General features: G+C 45.9%; 1 protein-coding gene across 1 annotated transcript in view; it reads left to right on the top strand.

The window, feature by feature from the left end:
- Positions 1–1190: 1190 nt before the first annotated feature.
- The window catches only part of LOC139416958 (membrane-associated guanylate kinase, WW and PDZ domain-containing protein 3-like), an 86142-nt gene continuing 60244 nt past the window's right edge, over positions 1191–27088 (top strand). Inside the window, exons 1-4 of the mRNA XM_071166170.1 lie at positions 1191–1470; positions 11360–11476; positions 17220–17339; positions 26755–26928. Of these exons, the coding sequence (XP_071022271.1) occupies positions 1191–1470; positions 11360–11476; positions 17220–17339; positions 26755–26928 (691 nt within the window). The remainder of the gene's footprint in view (positions 1471–11359; positions 11477–17219; positions 17340–26754; positions 26929–27088) is intronic.

Genomic DNA, 27088 nt, shown 5'->3' with positions numbered 1-27088 from the left:
TCAGTGTGGAGGCTATATACAGGGGGTACCAGTAGATTGTCAGTGTGGAGGCTATATACAGGGGGTACCGGTACCGAGTCAATGTGGAGGCTATATACAGGGGGTTCCGGTACAGAGTCAATGTGGAGGCTATATACAGGGGGTACCGGTACAGAGTCAATGTGGAGGCTATATACAGGGGGTACTGGTATAGAGTCAATGTGGAGGCTATATACAGGGGGTACCAGTACCGAGTCAGTGTTTGGGGGTTAGGTTAGTTGAGGTAATTGGTACTAAATCGGTCATAGGTTGTCATTGCTTCTTAGCTCCAGAGACACGGACCGATTATTGCTCCTACTGTTATTTTGTAATTTGTAATTTTACTGTATTTAAATAGTGTATTCATCATTCCACACCTTGCATACCTTCATCCATATTTCATTCAGTTTGATTATTCCTGTTTGTCTACCAGTTTAGCTCCTGCTGTGTTGAGCCCATCTGCTATGTGACATGAATTAGGCACAGCACCGTCATTCAGTATCGTGCCGTGCCTTTGTCCAGGGGGGAACTGACAAAACTATTCTGAATATGGAAACTTGCAACTCATCGAGAGGTTCAAGGCAGCGGTGTTTACATGTTGAATCACCAGGATTTTTTTTTTTTTTTAAATGATGGCTGATTAGATTGGGTGGTCAGAGGATATAGATGGTCACCCACTGATAATGGGTGTTTGTTGGCAAGGTCTGTTTTCATGGGTCTGTTGTCACGGTTCTATTTTCATGGGTCTGTTTTCACGGGTCTGTTTTCACGGGTCTGTTTTCACGGTTCTATTTTCATGGGTCTGTTTTCACGGGTCTGTTTTCACGGGTCTGTTTTCACGGTCTTATTTTCCTGGGTCTGTTTTCACGGTTCTATTTTCATGGGTCTGTTTTCATGGTTCTATTTTCATGGGTCTGTTTTCACTGTTCTATTTTCATAGGTTTGTTTTCATGGTTCTAGTTTCATGGGTCTGTTTTCATGGGTCTGTTTTCATGGGTCTATTTTCATGGTTCTGTTTTCCCCACTCGTGTGGTGTTGTTACCATCCCTGTGGCCTGTGCTATTCTGTTCCAGCTCTACTACCATGTCTAAGGCCACAGCTCCCTGTGCTATCTTTTGTACGATATATTGACCATCTCTGTGCTGTCTTGTGTCTCTTCCAGGTCTGCCACAATGTCTAAGGCCACAGTGAACAAGCTGCACTGGCGTTCCAAGGTGCAGGAGAGTTTTGTTCCCCTGGGGGGTGGGTCTGGGGAGCTAGGTGTGGCCATCGGGGGCGGGGCTGACTACGGAGAGTTCCCATTCGTCACAGCAGCACCGGGAGGCGGGGCCACAGTGGGTGACGTCATACTGGAGATCGGGGGTACGCCCGTCCTGGGCATGACACTAGGAGACGTGAGAGGGGTCCTCAACTCATGCCCCCATCCCATACGCATTAAAACTGTCTCGCCAGGTACCCCCCATCACACACACACACACACACACACACACACACACACACACACACACACACACACACACACACACACACACACACACACACACACACACACACACACACACCAACCGGGAACTAGACAAAACCTCCAGGGGACCACGACACAACGTTTGGACCATTTAGTGGACCAATTTGTAACGTGGTCCTAACAACTTATTTTCGTTTGCAGGGTCGTAAAATGAAAGTCCTGAGGTGGTCCTAAAAAGGTTGTGTCATGGTCCTGGGAACTTACAGGGAACTAGACAAAGTTCCTACAGCTTTGGACCGTCATGCAATGTCCTGAGGACTAGTAAAATGAAAGTCCCGAGGACTAGTAAAATGAAAGTCCTGAGGACGAGTAAAATGAAAGTCCTGAGGACTAGTAAAATGAAAGTCCTGAGGACTAGTAAAATGAAAGTCCTGAGGACTAGTAAAATGAATGTCCTGAGGACTAGTAAAATGAAAGTCCTGAGGACTAGTAAAATGAAAGTCCTGAGGACTAGTAAAATTAAAGTCCTGAGGACGAGTAAAATGAAAGTCCTGAGGACTAGTAAAATGAAAGTCCTGAGGACTAGTAAAATGAAAGTCCTGAGGACTAGTAAAATGAAAGTCCTGAGGACTAGTAAAATGAAAGTCCTGAGGACTAGTAAAATGAAAGTCCTGAGGACTAGTAAAATGAGAGTCCTGAGGACTAGTAAAATGAAAGTCCTGAGGACTAGTAAAATGAAAGTCCTGAGGACTAGTAAAATGAAAATCCTGAGGACTAGTAAAATGAAAATCCTGAGGACTAGTAAAAATGAAAGTCCTGAGGACTAGTAAAATGAAAGTCCTGAGGACTAGTAAAATGAAAGTCCTGAGGACTAGTAAAATGAAAGTCCTGAGGACTAGTAAAATGAAAGTCCTGAGGACTAGTAAAATGAAAGTCCCGAGGACTAGTAAAATGAAAGTCCTGAGGACGAGTAAAATGAAAGTCCTGAGGACTAGTAAAATGAAAGTCCTGAGGACTAGTAAAATGAAAGTCCTGAGGACTAGTAAAATGAATGTCCTGAGGACTAGTAAAATGAAAGTCCTGAGGACTAGTAAAATGAAAGTCCTGAGGACTAGTAAAATGAAAGTCCTGAGGACGAGTAAAATGAAAGTCCTGAGGACTAGTAAAATGAAAGTCCTGAGGACTAGTAAAATGAAAGTCCTGAGGACTAGTAAAATGAAAGTCCTGAGGACTAGTAAAATGAAAGTCCTGAGGACGAGTAAAATGAAAGTCCTGAGGACTAGTAAAATGAAAGTCCTGAGGACTAGTAAAATGAAAGTCCTGAGGACTAGTAAAATGAAAGTCCTGAGGACTAGTAAAATGAAAGTCCTGAGGACTAGTAAAATGAAAGTCCTGAGGACTAGTAAAATGAGAGTCCTGAGGACTAGTAAAATGAAAGTCCTGAGGACTAGTAAAATGAAAGTCCTGAGGACTAGTAAAATGAAAATCCTGAGGACTAGTAAAATGAAAATCCTGAGGACTAGTAAAAATGAAAGTCCTGAGGACTAGTAAAATGAAAGTCCTGAGGACTAGTAAAATGAAAGTCCTGAGGACTAGTAAAATGAAAGTCCTGAGGACTAGTAAAATGAAAGTCCTGAGGACTAGTAAAATGAAAGTCCTGAGGACTAGTAAAATGAAAGTCCTGAGGACGTCCTGGGGCCTCGTAAACTGTGCATGCCCAAAAAATGTGCGTCCGACACTTTTCATGCCAAAGTTGGTATTTATAAAAATGTAGCTAACTTCATGTGAAATGTAACTCCATATGTAAGAGTAGCTACTAGGTAAAGGACAATTCCAATAAGTCAGCCAATTCAGGAAGTAAACTTAAATTACAATTTAATAATTGAAATGTTATTTTTTATTTTCAATGACTTCTCAATAAACCGAAAAGGAGAAGCTATTTATTTCAAACTTTTTTCATTTTTTTTCTTTCTACGAATGTTTCATTCAAATCCCTTCCTGAATTGACTGACTTCAATTCAGATTGACCCTAAACCTGCTAGCTTCTAGCCTCTGACTTCAAATCAGATTGACCCTAAACCTGCTAACTTCTATCCTCTGACTTCAATTCAGATTGACCCTAAACCTGCTAGCTTCTATCCTCTGACTTCAATTCAGATTGACCCTAAACCTGCTAACTTCTATCCTCTGACTTCAATTCAGATTGACCCTAAACCTGCTAGCTTCTATCCTCTGACTTCAATTCAGATTGACCCTAAACCTGCTAGCTTCTATCCTCTGACTTCAATTCAGATTGACCCTAAACCTGCTAGCTTCTAGCCTCTGACTTCAATTCAGATTGACCCTAAACTGCTAGCTTCTAGCCTCTGACTTCAATTCAGATTGACCCTAAACCTGCTAGCTTCTAATCGTCTTACTTCAATTCAGATTGACCCTAAACCTGCTAGCTTCTATCCTCTGACTTCAATTCAGATTGACCCTAAACCAGCTAGCTTCTAGCCTCTGACTTCAATTCAGATTGACCCTAAACCTGCTAGCTTCTAGCCTCTGACTTCATTTCAGATTGACCCTAAACCTGCTAGCTTCTATCCTCTGACTTCAATTCAGATTGACCCTAAACCTGCTAGCTTCTATCCTCTGACTTCATTTCAGATTGACCCTAAACCTGCTAGCTTCTATCCTCTGACTTCAATTCAGATTCACTTTAAACCTGCTAGCTTCTAGCCTTTGACTTCAATTCAGATTCACCTTAAACCTGCTAGCTTCTAGCCTACCGTCCAGCCTGTGTAGTGAGTCGCCTGTCCTGTACCCATCACTATTTGAAATCATTCCAACTACGTTGAGCATTTGCTCTAGTTCGCCTGGAGTGCCAGATGTGCAGGGTTTACAGTTGTTATTGGTAAATTAATCCAGGCAAGCTCAATCAAGCACAGATAAAGTAATTGAAATCATCTGAACCCAGGACTGGTACTGTCTACCTCTACTTGTCCTACTGTCTACTGCTAATGTCTACCTCTACTTGTCCTACTGTCTACTTCTACTGCTACTGTCTACTGCTACTGTCTACTTGTCCTACTTGTCCTACTGTCTACTGCTACTTGTCCTACTGTCTACTGCAACTTGTCCTACTTTCTACTGCTTTACTTTCACTTGTCCTACTGTCTACTTCTACTGCTACTGTCCACTGCTTTACTGACACTTGTCCTACTTTCTACTGCTCTACTGTGACTTGTCCTAATGTCTACAGTCACTTTAACTACTTTCTACTGCTCTATTGTCACTTGTCCTACTGTCTACTGCTTTACTGTAACTTGTCCTACTTGCTACTGCTCTATTGTCACTTGTCCTACTGTCTACACTCCACTGTACCTTGTCCTGATGTCTACTGTCACTTGTCCTACTATCTACTGCTTTACTGTCACTTCTCCTACTTCTTCTGCTTTACTCTCACTTGTCCTACTTTCTACTGCTCTAAATGTACTTGTCCTACTTTCTACTGCTTTACTGTCACTTGTCCTACTATCTACTGCTCTACTGGTACTTGTCCTACTGTCTACTGCTCTATTGTCACTTGTCTTACTTTCTACTGCTCTACTGTCACTTGTTCTAATGTCTACTCCCACTTGTCCTACTGTCTACTGATTTTCTGTCACTTGTCCTACTTTCTACTGCTCTATTGTCACTTATCCTACTTTCTACTGCTTTACTGTCACTTATCCTACTTTCTCCTGCTCTAAATACACTTGTCCTACTTTCTCCTACTCTAAAGACACTTGTCCTACTTTCTCCTGCTCTACAGTCACTTGTCCTACTTTCTACTGCTCTAAAGACACTTGTCCTACTTTCTACTGCTCTACTGTGACTTGTCCTAATGTCTACAGTCACTTTAACTACTTTCTACTGCTCTATTGTCACTTGTCCTACTGTCTACTGCTTTACTGTCACTTTTCCTACTTTCTACTTCTCTACTGTGACTTGTCCTACTTTCTACTGCTCTACTCTTACTTGTCATACTGTCTACTGCTCTAGTCTTACTTGTCCCACTTTCTACTGCTTTCCTTCAATTGTCCTACTGTCTACTGCTCTACTGTCACTTGTCCTACTGTCTACTGCTCTACTGTGACTTGTCCTACTGTCTACTGCTCTACTGTCACTTGTCCTACTGTCTACTGTGACAGGAGAGCAGTAGACAGTAGGGCAAGTGACAGTGAAGCAGTAGACAGTAGAACAAGTAGCAGAAGAACAGTAGACAGTAGGACAAGTGACAGTAAAGCAGTAGAAAGTAGGACAAGTAGGAGTAGAGCAGTAGACAGTAGGACAAGTTCTACTGTCTGCTGCTCTACTCCTACTTGTCCTACTGTCTACTGCTCTGTTGCTACTTGTTCTACTGTCTACTGCTCTACTCCTACTTGTCCTACTGTCTACTGCTCTAGTCTTACTTGTCCTACTGTCTATTGCTCTGTTGCTACTTGTTCTACTGTCTACTGCTTTACTCTACTTGTCCTACTGTCTACTGCTCTACTCTTACTTGTCCTACTTTCTATTGCTCTGTTGCTACTTGTTCTACTGTCTACTGCTTTACTCTACTTGTCCTACTGTCTACTGCTCTAGTCTTATTTTGTCCTACTGTCTATTGCTCTGTTGCTACTTGTTCTACTGTCTACTGCTCTACTCTTACTTGTCCTACCGTCTACTGCTCTACTGTTACTTGTCCTACTGTCTTGTAACAGGTAGTATGTACTGTACTGTAGTAGTTAATCTGTACTGTAGTAGTTAATCTGTACTGTAGCAGGCTGTCTGTCTTGTAGTAGGTAGTGTGTGCTGTAGTAGGTAGTCTGTCTTGTAGTAGGTATTGTGTACTGTAGTAGGTAGTCTGCCTTGTAGTAGGTAGTCTGTACTGTAGTAGGTAGTCTGTACTGTAGTAGGTAGTCTGTACTGTAGTAGTTACTGTAGTCTGTACTGTAGTAGTTGGTCTGTCCTGTAGTAGGTAGTATGTCTTGTAGTAGGTAGTGTGTACTGTAGTAGGTAGTCTGCCTTGTAGTAGGTAGTGTGTACTGTAGTAGTTGGTCTGTCCTGTAGTAGGTAGTCTGTACTGTAGTAGTTATTGTAGTCTGTTCTGTACTAGGTAGTGTATACTGTAGAAGGTAGTGTGTACTGTACTGTAGTATTCTATCTCTCTGTAGTAGGTAGTGTATACTGTAGTAGGTAGTGTGTACTGTACTGTAGTATTCTATCTCTCTGTAGTAGGTAGTGTATCCTGTAGTAGGTAGTGTATACTGTAGAAGGTAGTGTGTACTGTAGTAGGTAGTGTATACTGTAGAAGGTAGTGTGTACTGTAGTATTATATCTCTCTGTAGTAGGTAGTGTGTACTATACTGTAGTATTATATCTCTGTAGTAGGTAGTGTATACTGTACTAGGTAGTGTATACTGTAGTAGGTAGTGTGTACTGTAGTAGGTAGTATATACTGTAGTAGGTAGTGTGTACTGTATTAGGTAGTGTATACTGTAGAAGGTAGTGTATATACTGTAGTAGGTAGTGTGTACTGTACTGTAGTATTATATCTCTGTATTTGGTAGTGTGTACTGTACTGTAGTATTATATCTCTGTAGTAGGTAGTGTGTACTGTACTGTAATAGTATATCTCTGTAGTAGGTAGTGTATACTCTAGAAGGTAGTGTATACTGTAGTAGGTAGTGTGTACTGTACTGTAGTATTATATCTCTGTAGAAGGTAGTGTGTACTGTAGTAGGTAGTGTGTACTGTACTGTAATATTATATCTCTGTAGTAGGTAGTGTATACTGTAGTAGGTAGTGTATACTGTAGTAGGTAGTGTGTAATGTAGTAGGTAGTATATACTGTACTGTAGTATTACATCTCTGTAGTAGGTAGTGTGTACTGTACTAGGTAGTGTATACTGTAGTAAGTAGTGTATACTGTAGTAGGTAGTGTATACTGTAGTAGGTAGTGTATATACTGTAGTAGGTAGTGTGTATTGTACTGTAGTATTATATCTCTGTAGTAGGTAGTGTGTACTGTACTGTAGTATTATATATCCGTAGTAGGTAGTGTATACTGTAGTAGGTAGTGTGTACTGTACTGTAGTATTATATCTCTGTAGAAGGTAGTGTGTACTGTAGTAGGTAGTGTATACTGTACTAGGTAGTGTATACTGTACTATAGTATTATATCTCTGTAGTAGGTAGTGTATACTGTACTAGGTAGTGTGTACTGTACTATAGTATTATATCTCTGTAGTAGGTAGTGTGTACTGTACTAGGTAGTGTATACTGTAGTAGGTAGTGTGTACTGTAGTAGGTAGTGTATACTGTAGTAGGTAGTGTATATACTGTAGTAGGTAGTGTGTACTGTACTGTAGTATTATATTTTTGTAGTAGGTAGTGTATACTGTACTATAGTATTATATCTCTGTAGTAGGTAGTGTATACTGTAGTAGGTAGTGTATACTGTAGTAGGTAGTGTATACTGTAGAAGGTAGTGTATATACTGCAGTAGGTAGTGTGTATTGTACTGTAGTATTATATCTCTGTAGTAGGTAGTGTGTACTGTAGTAGGTAGTGTGTACTGTACTGTAGTATTATATCTCTGTAGAAGGTAGTGTGTACTGTAGTAGGTAGTGTATACTGTACTAGGTAGTGTATACTGTACTATAGTATTATATCTCTGTAGTAGGTAGTGTGTACTGTAGTAGGTAGTGTATACTGTGGTAGGTAGTGTGTACTGTAGTAGGTAGTGTATACTGTAGTAGGTAGTGTGTACTGTAGTAGGTAGTGTATACTGTACTGTAGTATTATATCTCTGTAGTAGGTAGTGTATACTGTAGTAGGTAGTGTGTACTGTAGTAGGTAGTGTATACTGTACTGTAGTATTATATCTCTGTAGTAGGTAGTGTATACTGTACTATAGTATTATATCTCTGTAGTAGGTAGTGTATACTGTACTATAGTATTATATCTCTGTAGTAGGTAGTGTATACTGTACTAGGTAGTGTGTACTGTACTGTAGTATCTCATGCTAAGTGAATGTGATTGTCTTCACTCTATTACTTAACCTCTGTGATCTCCGTGGAGACCAAGGATATTGAGTAGGTTTGATCACTGTCAGAGACAGTCAGGGGAGGAGAGTTGGGATTGAGGTTTGACTGTCAATGGAGGCTAGGGGAGGAAGGATGAGGTGAGGAGTGGACAGAATATTCAGACAGAGAGAGAGATATATATATATATATAGGATGAAAGGAGGGGTCTGGAGGGATGGAGGATACAGAGAGATAGAGTCAGCGAGAGAGAGACAGAGAGAGGTAGACAAGACAGGCGGACTGGGTGAAGGGACGAACCAATCTGACACGGAAATGTAATCTACACAGTCCACTAATAAACAGTGGTGACCTGTCATTTTCGGTCATAAAGCAGTCGAAAGAATGAATTGATCAGGGAGGTAATGTCTCTATTTCAGGGCTCTCCAAACCTGTTCCTGGAGAGCTACCTTCCTGTAGGTTTTAACTCCAACCCTGTTCCTGGAGAGATACCTTCCTGTCGGTTTTAACTCCAACCCTGTTCCTGGAGAGAGACCCTCCTGTAGGTTTTAACTCCAACCCTGTTCCTGGAGAGAGTTGGAGTTGAAACCTACAGGAAGGTAGCTTGAGGAACAGGGTTGGAGTTAAAACCTACAGGAAGGTAGCTCTCCAGGAACAGGGTTGGAGTTAAAACCTACAGGAAGGTAGCTCTCCAGGAACAGGGTTGGAATTAAAACCTACAGGAAGTAGGTTTTAATTCCAACCCTGTTCCTGGAGAGCTACCTTCCTGTAGGTTTTAACTCCAACCCTGTTCCTGGAGAGCTACCTTCCTGTAGGTTTTAACTCCAACCCTGTTCCTCAAGCTACCTTCCTGTAGGTTTCAACTCCAACCCTATTCCTAGAGCTAACTTCCTGTAGGTTTTAATTCCAACCCTGTTCCTGGAGAGCTACCTTCCTGTAGGTTTTAACTCCAACCCTGTTCCCAGAGAGCTACCTTCCTGTAGGTTTTAACTCCAACCCTGTTCCTGGAGAGCTACCTTCCTGTAGGTTTTAACTCCAACCCTGTTCCTGGAGAGAGATCCTCCTGTAGGTTTAAACTCAAACCCTGTTCCTGGAGAGAGACTCTCCTGTAGGTTTTAACTCCAACCCTGTTCCTGGAGAGAGACCCTGCTGTAGGTTTAAACTCCAACCCTGTTCCTGGAGAGAGACTCTCCTGTAGGTTTTAACTCCAACCCTGTTCCTGGAGAGAGACCCTCCTGTAGGTTTAAACTCCAACCCTGTTCCTGGAGAGAGACTCTCCTGTAGGTTTAAACTCCAACCCTGTTCCTGGAGAGAGATCCTCCTGTAGGTTTAAACTCCAACCCTGTTCCTGGAGAGAGACTATCCTGTAGGTTTAAACTCCAACCCTGTTCCTCGAGAGAGACCCTCCTGTAGGTTTAAACTCCAACCCTGTTCCTGGAGAGAGACCCTCCTGTAGGTTTTAACTCCAACCCTGTTCCTGGAGAGAGACTCTCCTGTAGGTTTAAACTCCAACCCTGTTCCTGGAGAGAGACCCTGCTGTAGGTTTAAACTCCAACCCTGTTCCTGGAGAGAGACCCTCCTGTAGGTTTAAACTCCAACCCTGTTCCTGGAGAGAGACCCTCCTGTAGGTTTAAACTCCAACCCTGTTCCTGGAGAGAGACCCTCCTGATGTTTTAAACTCCAACTCTATTCTGGCGTAGCTGATTCTAATAATGAACTCTCCAGGAACAGGGTTGTAGAGCCCTGTGTTTCGGCCAGCTGTACATGCTGACCAAAGGGACATTGGGGAGAAGGAGGGTATTAGCGAAGGGAAAAGGCTTTGACCGAAAACAAATCAATATCACAAGATCTTTTACACATAGGATGAGGGAGCTGAACATAGTTTAACGCTGTTTTTGATGTTTTGTTCAGTTGTGATTTGGTCAGAAGATTTGGTTCAGTTTTGATAAAATTGAATTATTCTCATGTTTCTGTTTGTTGTTTCACCCTGTCCTGTCTCAGTGTGATGACACGGTACTACATGGAGGGAATAACACACACACACACACACACGCACACACGCTCACACACACACACACACACACACACACACACACACACACACACACACACACACACACACACACACACACACACACACACACACACACGCTCACACACACACACACACACACACACACACATACACGCTCATACACACACACACACACACACACACACACACACACACACACACACACACACACACACACACGCTCACACACACTCACACACACACACACACACACACGCTCACACACACGCACACACACACACACGCTCACACACACACACACACACACACACACACACACACACACACACACACACACGCACACACACACACACACACACACACGCTCACTCGCTCACACACGCTCACACACGCTCACACATGCTCACACACAAACGTTCACACACACACACACACACATACACACACACACACACACACTAATTCAGCCTGCAGCAGTGTAGGGACATAAAGAGGTCACTGTTACCAATGTGACTGTAATCCCTTAAATGGCGCCTTCACAAAATCTTTGGGTGCATTTGTGTGTCCTTCACGACAGACAGACAGACAAGCGGACAGACAGACAGACAGACAGACAGACAGACAGACAGAGTAATAATTTGTGTGTGCCTGCTTTTTTGATAGTGAGGTTTTGGTTACTCCTCAGAGATACACACAGTCAGACCTGGGTAAAGTATTTCACTAAATCCTTCCTTGTTTATTGCTGACATCTGATAACATACAGTATGTCCTGTCTCTCTCGTACAGGCTCTACTCTGTGTAAGGACCTGAGGCTGTACCTGAGCAAGTGTTTCACTCCAGGATCCATGGACAGCCAACTGCAGCAGGTGATCAGGGAGAACCTGTACCTCAGAGCCGTCCCCTGTGAGTAGCAATGTGATATCTATAACTATACATGCATACACCGCTAAACTGTGCCAACTCACCCCCTCCACCCATTCCACCCCCTCCACCCCCTCCACCCATTCCACCCCCTCCACCTATTCCACCCCCTCCACCCCCTACACCCATTCCACCCCCTCCACCTATTCCACCCCCTCCACCCATTCCACCCCCTCCACCTATTCCACCCCCTCCACCCCCTACACCCATTCCACCCCCTCCACCTATTCCACCCCCTCCACCCCCTACACCCATCCACCCCCTCCATCTATTCCACCCCTTACACACCCTACACACCCTCCACCCATTCCACCACCTCCACACAAACATCAAGCAGTCACACACACACATACTCATGCACTTACAGATGTAGGATTTGAATTTGATCACCATGTTGCAGGATCATTTGTTGTGTATTTGAGGTTTAAAATGGCTTCTTAAGTTTAGAATTTCCACTTTGAAATTTCAGACTTGTTTTTCCCTTACATAAAATTTATCAAAACCTACAGAAATGTCAATTAATTATAATCCACATAATAATTTACATTTCCTTCTACTGCAGGATCATTTTTCTGCTGTAGCAAACTGCCTCAAATTAAGATCCTACATTTGTATAATCAGATCAACTCAATCACACATGATTACATACCTGCTAGCAAAATAAAATCCCTGGTGTCATCATCTGAAAGAGAGTGCTGCCAGGCAGGTGGGTGTTGCTGGTATCTTGCTGCCAGGCAGGTGGGTGTTGCTGGTATCTTGCTTCCGGGCAGGTGGGTGTTGCTGGTATCTTGCTGCCAGGCAGGTGGGTGTTGCTGGTATCTTGCTGCCGGGCAGGTGGGTGTTGCTGGTATCTTGCTGCCAGGCAGGTGGGTGTTGCTGGTATCTTCCTACCAGGTAGGCGAGTGCTGCTGGTATCTTCCTACCAGGTAGGTGGGTGTTGCTGGTATCTTCCTACCAGGTAGGCGAGTGCTGCTGGTATCTTCCTACCAGGTAGGCGGGTAATGCTGGTATCTTCCTACCAGGTAGGCGAGTGCTGCTGGTATCTTCCTACCAGGTAGGCGAGTGCTGCTGGTATCTTCCTACCAGGTAGGCGAGTGCTGCTGGTATCTTCCTACCAGGTAGGCGGGTGCTGCTGGTATCTTCCTACCAGGTAGGCGGGTGCTGCTGGTATCTTCCTACCAGGTAGGCGGGTGCTGCTGGTATCTTCCTACCAGGTAGGCGGGTGCTGCTGGTATCTTCCTACCAGGTAGGCGGGTGCTGCTGGTATCTTCCTACCAGGTAGGCGGGTGCTGCTGGTATCTTCCTACCAGGTAGGCGGGTGCTGCTGGTATCTTCCTACCAGGTAGGCGGGTGCTGCTGGTATCTTCCTACCAGGTAGGCGGGTGCTGCTGGTATCTTCCTACCAGGTAGGCGGGTGCTGCTGGTATCTTCCTACCAGGCAGGTGGGTGCTGCTGGTATCTTCCTACCAGGTAGGCGAGTGCTGCTGGTATCATCCTACCAGGTAGGCGGGTGCTGCTGGTATCTTCCTACCAGGTAGGCGGGTGCTGCTGGTATCTTCCTACCAGGTAGGCGGGTGCTGCTGGTATCTTCCTACCAGGTAGGAGGGTGCTGCTGGTATCTTCCTACCAGGTAGGCGGGTGCTGCTGGTATCTTCCTACCAGGTAGGCGGGTGCTGCTGGTATCTTCCTACCAGGTAGGCGGGTGCTGCTGGTATCTTCCTACCAGGTAGGCGGGTGCTGCTGGTATCTTCCTACCAGGTAGGCGAGTGCTGCTAGTATCTTCCTACCAGGCAGGTGAGTGTTGCTGGTATCTTCCTACCAGGTAGGTGAGTGCTGCTGGTATCTTCCTACCAGGTAGGTGAGTGCTGCTAGTATCTTCCTACCAGGTAGGTGGGTGCTGCTGGTATCTTCCTACCAGGTAGGTGAGTGCTGCTGGTATCTTCCTACCAGGTAGGTGAGTGCTGCTAGTATCTTCCTACCAGGTAGGTGGGTGCTGCTGGTATCTTCCTACCAGGTAGGCGGGTGCTGCTGGTATCTTCCTACCAGGTAGGTGAGTGCTGCTGGTATCTTCCTACCAGGTAGGCGGGTGCTGCTGGTATCTTCCTACCAGGTAGGTGAGTGCTGCTGGTATCTTCCTACCAGGTAGGCGGGTGCTGCTGGTATCTTCCTACCAGGTAGGCGGGTGCTGCTCTCATTCAAAAACACATCAGGAGAAGAAATAAAGGAAAATAAGTGTATAGTTCGTGTGACTGACCTGTTTCTATAGCAACTGCCATTAGGTGCCAGGCCAGTAAGTTGATTCATTGTGACAGACTGCTGGTTTTGTTTTTTTGGGGCCTGCAATCCCAAATGGCAGCCTATTCCCTACATAGAGTAGTGCTTTCGATCAGGGTCCTGGTCTAATGCGTAGTGCACTACACTATATAGTGATCCATTTGGGATGCAAGTGTTATTTCTCCTCCAGCCTCATGCCTCCATGTCAACCACTATTCTACATGACTAATTTAGAGTTTGGATGCAATTTGCCGTTCGCGTGAAATAAAAGAGTATGTAACCGCACAGTTGTGTACTGTGAGCTTTGTTATTGATAGATTTTACACCTGATAAAGGCTTTGTTATTGATAGACTTTACACCTGATAAAGGATTTGTTATTGATAGACTTTACACCTGATAAAGGATTTGTTATTGATAGATTTTACACCTGATAAAGGCTTTGTTATTGATAGACTTTACACCTGATAAAGGATTTGTTATTGATAGACTTTACACCTGATAAAGGCTTTGTTATTGATAGACTTTACACCTGATAAAGGCTTTGTTATTGATAGATTTTACACCTGATAAAGGCTTTGTTATTGATAGACTTTACACCTGATAAAGGATTTGTTATTGATAGATTTTACACCTGATAAAGGCTTTGTTATTGATAGACTTTACACCTGATAAAGGCTTTGTTATTGATAGACTTTACACCTGATAAAGGATTTGTTATTGATAGACTTTACACCTGATAAAGGCTTTGTTATTGATAGACTTTACACCTGATAAAGGATTTGTTATTGATAGACTTTACACCTGATAAAGGCTTTGTTATTGATAGACTTTACACCTGATAAAGGCTTTGTTATTGATAGACTTTAAACCTGATAAAGGCTTTGTTATTGATAGACTTTACATCTGATAAAGGCTTTGTTATTGATAGACTTTACACCTGATAATGGCTTTGTTATTGATAGATTTTACACCTGATAAAGGCTTTGTTATTGATAGACTTTAAACCTGATAAAGGCTTTGTTATTGATAGACTTTACACCTGATAAAGGCTTTGTTATTGATAGACTTTACACCTGATAATGGCTTTGTTATTGATAGATTTTACACCTGATAAAGGATTTGTTATTGATAGATTTTACACCCGATAAAGGCTTGGTTATTGATAGACTTTACACCTGATAAAGGCTTTGTTATTGATAGACTTTACACCTGATAAAGGCTTTGTTATTGATAGACTTTACACCTGATAAAGGCTTTGTTATTGATAGACTTTACACCTGATAAAGGCTTTGTTATTGATAGACTTTACACCTGATAAGGATTTGTTATTGATAGACTTTACACCTGATAAAGGCTTTGTTATTGATAGACTTTACACCTGATAAAGGCTTTGTTATTGATAGATTTTACACCTGATAAAGGCTTTGCTATTGATAGACTTTACACCTGATAAAGGCTTTGTTATTGATAGACTTTACACCTGATAAAGGCTTTGTTATTGATAGACTTTACACCTGATAAAGGCTTTATTATTGATAGACTTTACACCTGATAAAGGCTTTGTTATTGATAGACTTTACACCTGATAAAGGATTTGTTATTGATAGATTTTACACCTGATAAAGGCTTGGTTATTGATAGACTTTACACCTGATAAAGGCTTTGTTATTGATAGACTTTACACCTGATAAAGGCTTTGTTATTGATAGACTTTACACCTGATAAAGGCTTTGTTATTGATAGACTTTACACCTGATAAAGGATTTGTTATTGATAGACTTTACACCTGATAAGGATTTGTTATTGATAGACTTTACACCTGATAAAGGCTTTGTTATTGATAGACTTTACACCTGATAAAGGCTTTGTTATTGATAGACTTTACACCTGATAAAGGCTTTGTTATTGATAGACTTTACACCTGATAAAGGCTTTGTTATTGATAGACTTTACATCTGATAAAGGCTTTGTTATTGATAGACTTTACACCTGATAAAGGCTTTGTTATTGATAGACTTTACACCTGATAAAGGCTTTGTTATTGATAGACTTTACACCTGATAAAGGATTTGTTATTGATAGACTTTACACCTGATAAAGGCTTTGTTATTGATAGACTTTACACCTGATAAAGGCTTTGTTATTGATAGACTTTACACCTGATAAAGGCTTTGTTATTGATAGACTTTATATGTTCCTGGATTTATCCAATGCCTCCCGGATAGGATTCACTAGACCCACTCCAATTCGCATACCTCCCCAAAAGATCCACAGATGACGCGATCTCAATCGCACTCCACACTTCCCTTTTCCACCTGGACAAAATGAACACCTATGTGAGAATGCTGTTCACTAACTACAGCTCAGCATTCAACACCATAGTGCCCACGAAGCTTATCACTAAGCTAAGGACTCTGGGACTGAACACCCCCCTCTGCAACTGGATCCTGGACTTCCTAACGGGCCACCCCCAGGTGGTAAGGGTCTGCCAAGCTGATCCTCAACACTGGGGCCCCTCAGGGGTGTGTCCTTAGTCCCCTCCTGTATTCCCTGTTCACCCACGACTGCGTGGCCAAACACGACTCCAACACCATCATTAAGTTTGCTGACGACACAACAGTGACCGACAAAAATGAGACAGCCTATTGGGAGGAGGTCAGAGACCTGGCAGTGTGGTGCCAAGACAATAACCTCCCCCTCAATGTGAGCAAGACAAAGGAGCTGATCGTGGACTACAGGAAAAGGCAGGCCGAACAGGCCCCCATTAACATCAACAAGGCTGTAGTGGAGCGGGTCGAGAGTTTCAAGATCCTTGCTGTCCACATCACCAACGAACTATCATGGTCCAAACACACCAAGACAGTTGTGAAGCGGGCACGACAAAACCTTTACCCCCCCAGGAGACTGAAAATATTTGGCATGGGTCCCCAGATACTTTAAATGTTATACAGCTGCACCATTGAGAGCATCCTGACCGGTTGCATCACCGCCTGGTGTGGCAACTGCTCGGCATCTGACCGTAAGGTGCCACAGAGGGCATACCCCAAGAGACTTGCAGCTGTTATTGCTGCAAACGGTGGCTTTACAAAGTATTGATATTGGGGGGGTGAGATAGTTATGCACGCTCAAGTTTTCCGTTTTTTCTTGCTTGTTTCACCCCCCAAAATATTTTGCATCTTCAAAGTGGTGGGCATGTTATGTAAATCAAATGATACAAACGCACAATAAATCTATTTTAATTCCAGGTTGTAAGGCAAAAAATAGGAAAAATGCCAAGGGGGGGGGGGGGGGGGGGGGGGGGGGGGGGTGAATATTTCTGCAAGCCACTGTATGTGCTGGTATAATCAGACACCCCCTCGGGACGAGGAGATTAATTATTACTTTGTTCTGGCTTCTGTGTGTGTTAGGGTTCTAGCCCTACCTGTCCTAATGTTACCTGTCCCTCTCCAGGTACGACCAGACAGCCTCGCGACGGGGAGATATCAGGGGTGGATTACAACTTCGTCTCCATAGAAGAGTTCTTTTCCCTGGAAGAGTCTGGAGCCCTGCTGGAGAGTGGGAAGTTCAAAGGTGCGTATTGAAATGAATACAGTATTGAAATGAATACAGTATTGAAATGAGTACAGTATTGAAATGAGTACAGTATTGAAATGAATACAGTATTGAAATGAGTGCAGTATTGAAATGAATACAGTATTGAAATGAGTACAGTATTGAAATGAATACAGTATTGAAATGAGTACAGTATTGACATGAATACAGTATTGAAATGAGTGCAGTATTGACATGAATACAGTATTGAAATGAATACAGTATTGAAATGGATACAGTATTGAAATGAGTACAGTATTGAAATGAATACAGTATTAAAATGAGTACAGTATTGAAATGAATACAGTATTGAAATGAATTCAGTATTGAAATGAGTACAGTATTGACATGAATACAGTATTGACATGAATACAGTATTGACATGAATACAGTATTGAAATGAGTACAGTATTGACATGAATACAGTATTGACATGAATACAGTATTGAAATGAATACAGTATTGAAATGAATACAGTATTGAAATGAATACAGTATTGAAATGAATTCAGTATTGAAATGAATACAGTATTGAAATGAATACAGTATTGAAATGAATACAGTATTGAAATGAGTACAGTTTTGAAATTAGTAAAGTATTGAAATGAGTACAGTATTCGGTAGTGTCGTGTCTTCGGCTATGCCGGATTAAGTGATATGACATGCTATTCTATAAAATCCTTTCTCTGTAATTAATATTACCTGATTAAGCTAATCAAGTAAATATAATTAACTAGAAAGTCGGGGCACCACGAAAGAGTGTTTGTAGAGCTGTTATAGTCCGAATAAACTCTTAAAGACCTAGTAAAAGACCTTAAAGACCTGTCTTCACGAACCCTGGCTAACAAGTTGAATCAGCAATATAAAATTGGGTTTAATTATTTATTTACTAAATACCTAACTAATCACACAGAATTACATATACACAGAATGACGGACGGAACAGATATGACAGCTGGTTACACAAAGAAAGGGGGTTGGGTTTGAGTGAAAGAGCGGGAAGACTGAAGAACAAAGGGAGAAGCGATGTCTCTATCGGGCCGTAGTCAGCTATTCTATCATAAATACAGAATCTTATGCATTCTAAGTTACCGCCCGTTTGGAAAAGGAAAATGCAATAAATATTTACTCTGAGCTGCGCTTCAGTAGGTTGGTGGTAGATGGAAGGCCATGTTACCCAACAGAGTCCTTTGTCCTTTGAAGAGTGTCTCTGTGTAACGGTTTTCTGTATGAGAAGGAGAGTCGGACCAAAATGCAGCGTGTAGATTGCGATCCATGTTTTAATAAACACACGTAAAACACGAATCAATACAAACACTACAAAATAAAGAACGTAACGAAAACCTAAACAGCCCTATCTGGTGAAAACACATAGACAGGAACAATCACCCACAAACACACAGTGAAACCCAGGCTACCTAAATATGGTTCCCAATCAGAGACAATGACGAACACCTGCCTCTGATTGAGAACCATATCAGGCCGAACATAGAACTGGACAAACTAGACATGTAACATAGAATGCCCACTCAGATCACACCCTGACCAACCAAAACATAGAAATATACAAAGTAAACTATGGTCAGGGTGTGACAGTACCCCCCCCCCCCAAGGTGCGGACTCCGGCCGCAAAACCTGAACCTATAGGGGAGGGTCTGGGTGGGCATCTGTCCGCGGTGGCGGCTCTGGCGCTGGACGTGGACCCCACTCCATAATAGTCTTGGTCCACCTCCTTAGCGTCCCTAGATAGGTGACCCTCCTTAATGACAGCTCGGGACAGAGGGTCAGCTCGAGACAGAAGGACAGCTCGGGACAGAGGTAGCTCGGGACTGATGGGTAGCTCAGCACTGAGAGGAAGCTCAGCACTGAGAGGAAGCTCAGCACTGAGAGGAAGCTCAGGCAGGTAGTTGGATCCGGCAGATCCTGGCTGGCTGGCGGTTCTGGCAGATCCTGGCAGATTCTGGCAGATCCTGGCGGATCTGGAAGAGTCTGGTCGACTGGCAGATCTGGAAGAGTCTGGTCGACTGGCAGATCTGGAAGAGTCTGGTAGACTGGCAGATCTGGAAGAGTCTGGTTGACTGGTAGATCTGGAAGAGTCTGGTTGACTGGCAGCTCTGGCTGCTCCATGCTGACTGGCTGCTCCATGCTGACTGGCAGCTCTGGCTGCTCCATGCTGACTGGCTGCTCCATGCTGACTGGCAGCTCTGGCTGCTCCATGCTGACTGGCTGCTCTGGCTGCTCCATGCTGACTGGCTGCTCCCTGCTGACTGGCTGCTCCATGCTGACTGGCGGCCCTGGCTGCTCCATGCTGACTGGCGGCCCTGGCTGCTCCATGCTGACTGGCAGCTCTGGCTGCTCCATGCTGACTGGCTGTTCTGGCTGCTCCATGCTGACTGGCTGCTCCCTGCTGACTGGCTGCTCCATGCTGACTGGCGGCCCTGGCTGCTCCATGCTGACTGGCGGCCCTGGCTGCTCCATGCTGACTGGCGGCCCTGGCTGCTCCATGCTGACTGGCGGCCCTGGCTGCTCCATGCTGACTGGCAGCTCTGGCGGCTCCTTGCAGACTGGCAGCTCTGGCGGCTCCTTGCAGACTGGCAGCTTTGGTGGCATCCTGCAGACTGGCAGCTCTGGCGGCTCCTTGCAGACTGGCAGCTCCTTGCAGACTGGCAGCTCCTTGCAGACTGGCAGCTCTATGCAGACTGGCAGCTCCTTGCAAACTGGCAGCTCTATGCAGACTGGCAGCTCCTTGCAGACTGGCAGCTCCTTGCAGACTGGCAGCTCTATGCTGACTGGCAGCTCTATGCAGACTGGCAGCTCCATGCAGACTGGCAGCTCCTTGCAGACTGGCAGCTCCTTGCAGACTGGCAGCTCCTTGCAGACTGGCAGCTCCTTGCAGACTGGCAGTTCTGAACAGGCGGGAGACTCCGGCAGCGTTGTAGAGGCGGAAAGCTCTGACAGCGCTAAACAGGCGGGAGACTCCGACAGCGCTGGAGAGGAGGAGGGCTCCGACAGCGCTGGACAGGCGAGGCGCACTGTAGGCCTGATGCGTGGTGCTGGCACTGGTGGTACTGGGCCAAGGACACGCACAGGAAGCCTGGTGCGGGGAGCTACTACCGGAGGGCTGGGGTGTGGAGGTGGTACTGGAAAGACCGGACCGTGCAGGCGCACTGGAGCTCTTACCTGGTTGAATGCTCACGGTCGCCCTGCCAGTGCGGCGAGGTGGAATAGCCCGCACTGGGCTATGCAGGCGAACCGGAGACACCGAGCGCAAGGCTGGTGCCATGTAAGCCGGCCCAAGGAGACGCACTGGGGACCAGCTGCGTAGAGCCGGCTTCATGGCATTAGGCTCGACGCTCAATCTAGCCCGGCCGACACGCGGAGCTGGAATATACCGCACCGGGCTATGCACCCGCACTGGAGACACTGTGCGCACCACTGCATAACACGGTGCCTGTCCGGTCTCTCTAGCCCCCCGGTAAGCACAGGGAGTTTGCGCAGGTCTCCTACCTGGCGTAGCCATACTCCCTGTTAGCCCCCCCCCAAGAAATCTTTGGGGCTGCCTCTCGGGCTTCCTTGCCAGCCGTGTTCCCTCATATCGCCGGCTCCTCTCTCCGGCTGCCTCTGCTCTCCTAAGTGCCTCCACCTGTTCCCATGGGAGGCGATCTCTTCCAGCCAGTATCTCCTCCCAAGTGTAACAGCCCTTGCCATCCAAAACGTCCTCCCATGTCCATTCCTCTTTACGCTGCTGTTGCTGCCTGTTGACACGCTGCTTGGTCCGTTGGTGGTGGGTGATTCTGTAACGGTTTTCTGTATGAGAAGGAGAGTCGGACCAAAATGCAGCGTGTAGATTGCGATCCATGTTTTAATAAACAAACGTAAAACACGAATCAATACAAACACTACAAAATAAAGAACGTAACGAAAACCTAAACAGCCCTATCTGGTGAAAACACATAGACAGGAACAATCACCCACAAACACACAGTGAAACCCAGGCTACCTAAATATGGTTCCCAATCAGAGACAATGACGAACACCTGCCTCTGATTGAGAACCATATCAGGCCGAACATAGAACTGGACAAACTAGACATGTAACATAGAATGCCCACTCAGATCACACCCTGACCAACCAAAACATAGAAATATACAAAGTAAACTATGGTCAGGGTGTGACACTCTGGTGGTGAACAGGTTACGTTGTAGTGTCGTCATTGTGTGCTAGACGGGATACTTCATCCGTCCTTTCCTAGCCCACGTTTACAGCTGCTGTTGCTAACTCAACGGTTAGGATGTCTCACTTCTTTAATTAATAAGAGTTCAAAGTTCATACCATTCGCAACCAAAGCTCACGCTCAGGTTGGCTTAGTTCTGTAGTTGACATGTTAGTCCTTTTAACATCGTCCTCACGTCCTCGGAACAGGTTTCATCAAGGGCTTATATTGTGGAGGGAGAGAAGGGTCTTTCATAGGTTATAACCCATGTCTCTTCACAGGGGAGGGCCACTGATTGAGCAGAGCTCTAACCTTATGAAAACCCAATTCTCTCATTTGGAAGCTAAAATTACGTTTAATCTTTTCACAAATAGTTTCAGATTCAAACATTTAAATTGCACAACAATTCCATGTGAATCTGATAACTAGAATGTGTAGACTTTCCCAGATACAGTTTATGTCGTCCTGTCATCAGTCATAATGTCTCAGATGACAACCGAACTGACATCATATTCATTAAGTACCAACGCATATTTTCCACTGGATTACTGAAATATTGTTCCTTCCCCCATCTTCTGATGTTCCCAGACTCTATGTTTAACAAAGGCTTTTCAAGAGTGTTTAACATAGAGAGTCAGTAGAGTCAATAGAGAGAGGGGAGAAAGGTATTCATGGGGGGGTCATAATGTCACACCCTGACCATAGTTTGCTTTGTATGTTTCTATGTTTTGGTTGGTCAGGGTGTGATCTGAGTGGGCATTCTATGTTGGATGTCTTGTTTGTCTATTTCTATGTCTGGCCTGATATGGTTCTCAATCAGATGCAGGTGTTAGTCATTGTCTCTGATTGGGAACCATATTTAGGTAGCCTGGGTTTCACTGTGTGTTTGTGGGTGATTGTTCCTGTCTCTGTGTTTTGCACCAGATAGGGCTGTTTTGGTTTTCCACGTTTGTTGTTTTGTAGTTTATTCATGTATAGTTTTCCTTTATTAAACAAACATGAATCATCACCACGCTGCGTTTTGGTCCGCCTCTACTTCACCACAAGAAGCCGTTACAGAATCACCCACCACAACAGGACCAAGCGACATGGTAACGGGCAGCAGCAGGAGCAGCGTAATAAGGACTTCTGGACTTGGGAAGAAATCCTCGACGGGAGAGGACCCTGGGCAAAGCCAGGGGAGTGTCGCCGCCCCAAGGTGCAGCAGGAGAAACGGCAGCAGGAGCAGCGAGAGGAATGGACATGGGAGAACGAATTGGACGGAGAAGAACCCTGGGCACAGCCTGGAGAATATCGCCGCCCCAAAGAAGAACTGGAGGCGACGAAATCGGAGAGGCGCTGGTATGAGGAGGCAGCACGGCGACGCGGATGGAAGCCCGAGAGTCAGCCCCAAAAAATCTTGGGGGGGGCACACAGGAAGTGTGGCGAAGCCAGGTAGGAGACCTGCGCCAACTTCCTGTGCTTATCTGGGGGCTAGAGAGACCGGGCAGGCACCGTGTTATGCTGTGAAGCGCACGGTGTCCCCAGTGCGGGTGCATAGCCCGGTGCGGTACATTCCAGCTCCGCGTATTGGCCGGGCTAGAGTGGGCATCGAGCCAAGTGCCATGAAGCCAGCTCTACGCAGCTGGTCTCCAGTGCGTCTCCTTGGGCCGGCTTACATGGCACCAGCCTTGCGCACGGTGTCTCCGGTTCGCCTGCATAGCCCAGTGCGGGCTATTCCACCTCGCCGCAGTGGCAGGGCGACCGGGACCATTCAACCGGGTAAGGTTGGGCAGGCTTGGTGCTCAAGAGCTCCAGTGCGCCTGCACGGTCCGGTCTATCCGTCACCACCTCCACGCACCAGCCCTCCGGTGGCAGCCCCCCGCACCAGGCTGTCTTTCCGGCTCATCCTTACAGGGGCTCCCGCCTGTCCAGCGCTGCCGGAGCCTTCCTCCTCTCCAGCGCTGCCGGAGTCTCCCGCCTCTCCTGCGCTGCCAGAGCCTTCCTCCCATCCAGCGCAGCCGAAGTCTCCCGCCTGTTCGGCGCTACCAGAGCTACTCAGTCCAGCGCTGCCAGAGCCTTCCTCTCCAGCGTTGCAGGAGCTTCCCGTCTGCCCTGCGCCATCTGAGCTTCCCGTCTGCTCAGCGCCATCTGAGCCTCCCGTCTGCCCAGCGCCGCCTGAGCCACCCGTCTGCCCAGCGCCGCCTGAGCCACCCGTCTGCCCCGCGCCGCCTGAGCCACCCGTCTGCCCAGCGCCGCCTGAGCCACCTGTCTGCCCAGCGCCGCCTGAGCCACCCGTCTGCCCAGCGCCGCCTGAGCCACCCGTCTGCCCAGCGCCGCCTGAGCCACCCGTCTGCCCAGCGCCGCCTGAGCCGCCAGTCTGCCCAGCGCGCCAGTGCCGCCAGTCTGCAAGGAGCCGCCAGTGCCGCCAGTCTGCAAGGAGCCGCCACTGCCGCCAGTCAGCCAGGGGCCACCAGTGCCGCCAGTCAGCCAGGGGCCGCCAGTGCCGCCAGTCAGCCAGGGGCCGCCAGTGCCGCCAGTCAGCCAGGGGCCGCCAGTGCCACCAGTCAGCCAGGGGCCGCCAGTGCCGCCAGTCAGCCAGGGGCCGCCAGTGCCGCCAGTCAGCCCAGAGGCGCCAGTGCCGCCAGTCAGCCCAGAGGCGTCGGTGCCGCCAGTCAGCCCAGAGGCGCCAGTGCCGCCAGTCAGCCCAGAGGCGCCAGTGCCGCCAGTCAGCCCAGAGGCGCCAGTTCCGCCAGTCAGCCCAGAGGCGCCAGAGCCCCTCTGTCCCGAGCAGCTGCCCCTCTGTCCCGAGCAGCTGCCCCTCTGTCCCGAGCTGCCCCTCTGTCCCGAGCTGCCCCTCTGTCCCGAGCTGCCCCTCTTTCCCGAGCTGCCCCTCTGTCCCGAGCTGCCCCTCAGTCCAGTCTCATTAAGTAGGGTCGCCGTGGCTAGGAGGCCACGGAAGCGGAGAAGGTGGGGGACTAAGACTACGGTGAAGTGGGGGCCACGTCCAGCACCAGAGCCGCCACCGCGGACAGATGCCCACCCAGACCCTCTAGGCCAATAGGTTCAGGTTTTGCGAAGTACGCACCTTGGGGGGTACTGTCACAACCTGACCATAGTTTGCTTTGTATGTTTCTATGTTTTGGTTGGTCAGGGTGTGATCTGAGTGGGCATTCTATGTTGGATGTCTTGTTTGTCTATTTCTATGTCTGGCCTGATATGGTTCTCATTCAGAGGCAGGTGTTAGTCATTGTCTCTGATTGGGAACCATATTTAGGTAGCCTGGGTTTCACTGTGTGTTTGTGGGTGATTGTTCCTGTCTCTGTGTTTTGCACCAGATAGGGCTGTTTTGGTTTTCCACGTTTGTTGTTTTGTAGTTTATTCATGTATAGTTTTCCTTTGTTAAACAAACATGAATCATCACCACGCTGCGTTTTGGTCCGCCTCTACTTCACCACAAGAAAGCCGTTACACATAAACCTTACCCACAGGCTAACGTCATGACAGTAGTAAACTGAGTACAGTATTCAGTAGTAAACCGAGTACAGTATTCGGTAGTAAACTGAGTACAGTATTCAGTAGTAAACCGAGTACAGTATTCGGTAGTAAACTGAGTACAGTTTTCGGTAGTAAACTGAGTACAGTATTCGGTAGTAATCTGAGTACAGTATTCAGTAGTAAACTGAGTACAGTATTCAGTAGTAAACTGAGTACAGTATTCGGTAGTAAACTGAGTACAGTATTCAGTACCGCTTGTCTTGTGAATTTTTTTTTTAATGGCCTCCATAAAATATTTGTGTAATGCTGACTGCAATTCAAATAGCAGACAAATGTTATCACAGCGAAAGTGTCAGTGTTTGGTGGTGGCTATGTGAGTCAGCTCTCTGAGAGATATGGAGAGAGAGAGAGAGAGCGAGAGAGAGAGAGAGAGAGAGAGAGAGAGAGAGAGAGAGAGAGAGAGAGAGAGAGAGTCAATTTAGATTTTTTTTATAGCTTCAATGATGTCAGTGTTGGAACGTAAAATTGGTTCTATTTTTTTATGGGTTTGTGCATGTGTGAGAGAGAGAAAGCGAGAGAGAGAGAGATCGAGAGAGAGAGAGACAGAGAGAGAGAGAGAGACAGAGAGAGAGAGAGAGAGATATAGAGAGAGAGCGTGTGTGTGTGAGAGAGAGAGAGAGAGAGAGAGAGAGAGAGAGAGCGTGTGTGAGAGAGAGAGGGAGAGAGCGTGTGTGAGAGAGAAAGAGAGAGAGCGTGTTTGTGTGAGAGAGAGAGAGTGTGTGTGAGAGAGAGAGAGAGTGTGAGAGAGAGTGTGTGTGTGAGAGAGAGAGAGAGAGAGCGAGAGTGTGTGAGAGAGAGAGAGAGTGTATGAGAGAGAGAGAGAGCATGTGATTCAGGAGTAAAGAGGCTTTTCTCTCTAATCCCTATTCCTGTTTCCTGCTCTCTTCCTCTCTCTCCCTTTCTATCTCCTCACTGTCTTTTATAATTCTCTCCATCCATACTCACAATGGTGACAACCATATCCCCAATAGGATGAATGTGACTGAAATAGAACCTTCATTTCCACAAGTTCCAAAACGTTATTTCTTTTAAGTTAGCATTTATTCCACACTATTTACTCAGTGTCTCCGTATCCATTTGAAGTAGTGTGTGTGTGTGTGTGTGTGTGTGTGTGTGTGTGTGTGTGTGTGTGTGTGTGTGTGTGTGTGTGTGTGTGTGTGTGTGTGTGTCTGTGTGTGTGTGTGTGTGTGTGTGCGTGTGTGTGTGTGTGTGTTTGTGTGTGTGTGTGTTTGTGTATGTGTGTGTGTGTGTGTGTGTGTGTGTGTGTGTGTGTGTGTTTTTTGTGTGTGTGTTTTTTGTGTGTGTTTCTGTGTGTGTGTCTGTGTGTGTGTGTGTGTGTGTGTGCGTGTGTGTGTGTGTGCGTGTGTGCGTGTGTGTGTGTGTGTGTTGCTCCAGATGCTTCATGCCTTAGACATTGGTCTTGTGATGTACTGTAGGCTTTAATGTATTATTTTGTATTTAATGTAAATATTCACACAGTTCAAGTAGAAGTTTATTTACACAATGTTCGATTTTTTGTTTGTTTTTGTTGCAACTCTCAAATTCATAGACAAGAGTTAGGGGCTAGATCGTTCCCCCGTACACTTCCTAACAATGGTTATTAAACACACTTCACTGTTCCATCTCTCTCTCACCCTCCTATCAGGAAACTACTACGGGACGCCCCGCCCAGTCCACATCGGCCCAGAGAGCCCACCAATCACGTACCAGGAACACCGGAACCTGCTCCGGAACTTCAGGACACGCAGCAAGTCGCTAAGCAACCTAGAGAAGGCTGTAGAGGAGGGGGAGAACAGTGAGGAAGATTCTGGACTGTCAGGTATAATTATATACATGCACATATATCTATTTCTAAAGTATTATCTACTAATACATTAAGGTACATTACACCATAGCTACTGTATCTATTAAGTCTAGTTGTACAGAAACCACTGACCAGACAGAGAGAATATCACCTAATAAGTCAACCACTGTTGTGA

The sequence above is a fragment of the Oncorhynchus clarkii genome, chromosome 9, assembly GCF_045791955.1.
Source record: "Oncorhynchus clarkii lewisi isolate Uvic-CL-2024 chromosome 9, UVic_Ocla_1.0, whole genome shotgun sequence".
Taxonomy (NCBI): domain Eukaryota; kingdom Metazoa; phylum Chordata; class Actinopteri; order Salmoniformes; family Salmonidae; genus Oncorhynchus; species Oncorhynchus clarkii.
Note: the sequence above shows the minus strand (reverse complement) of the source record. Positions and strands in the feature narration are given on the sequence as shown.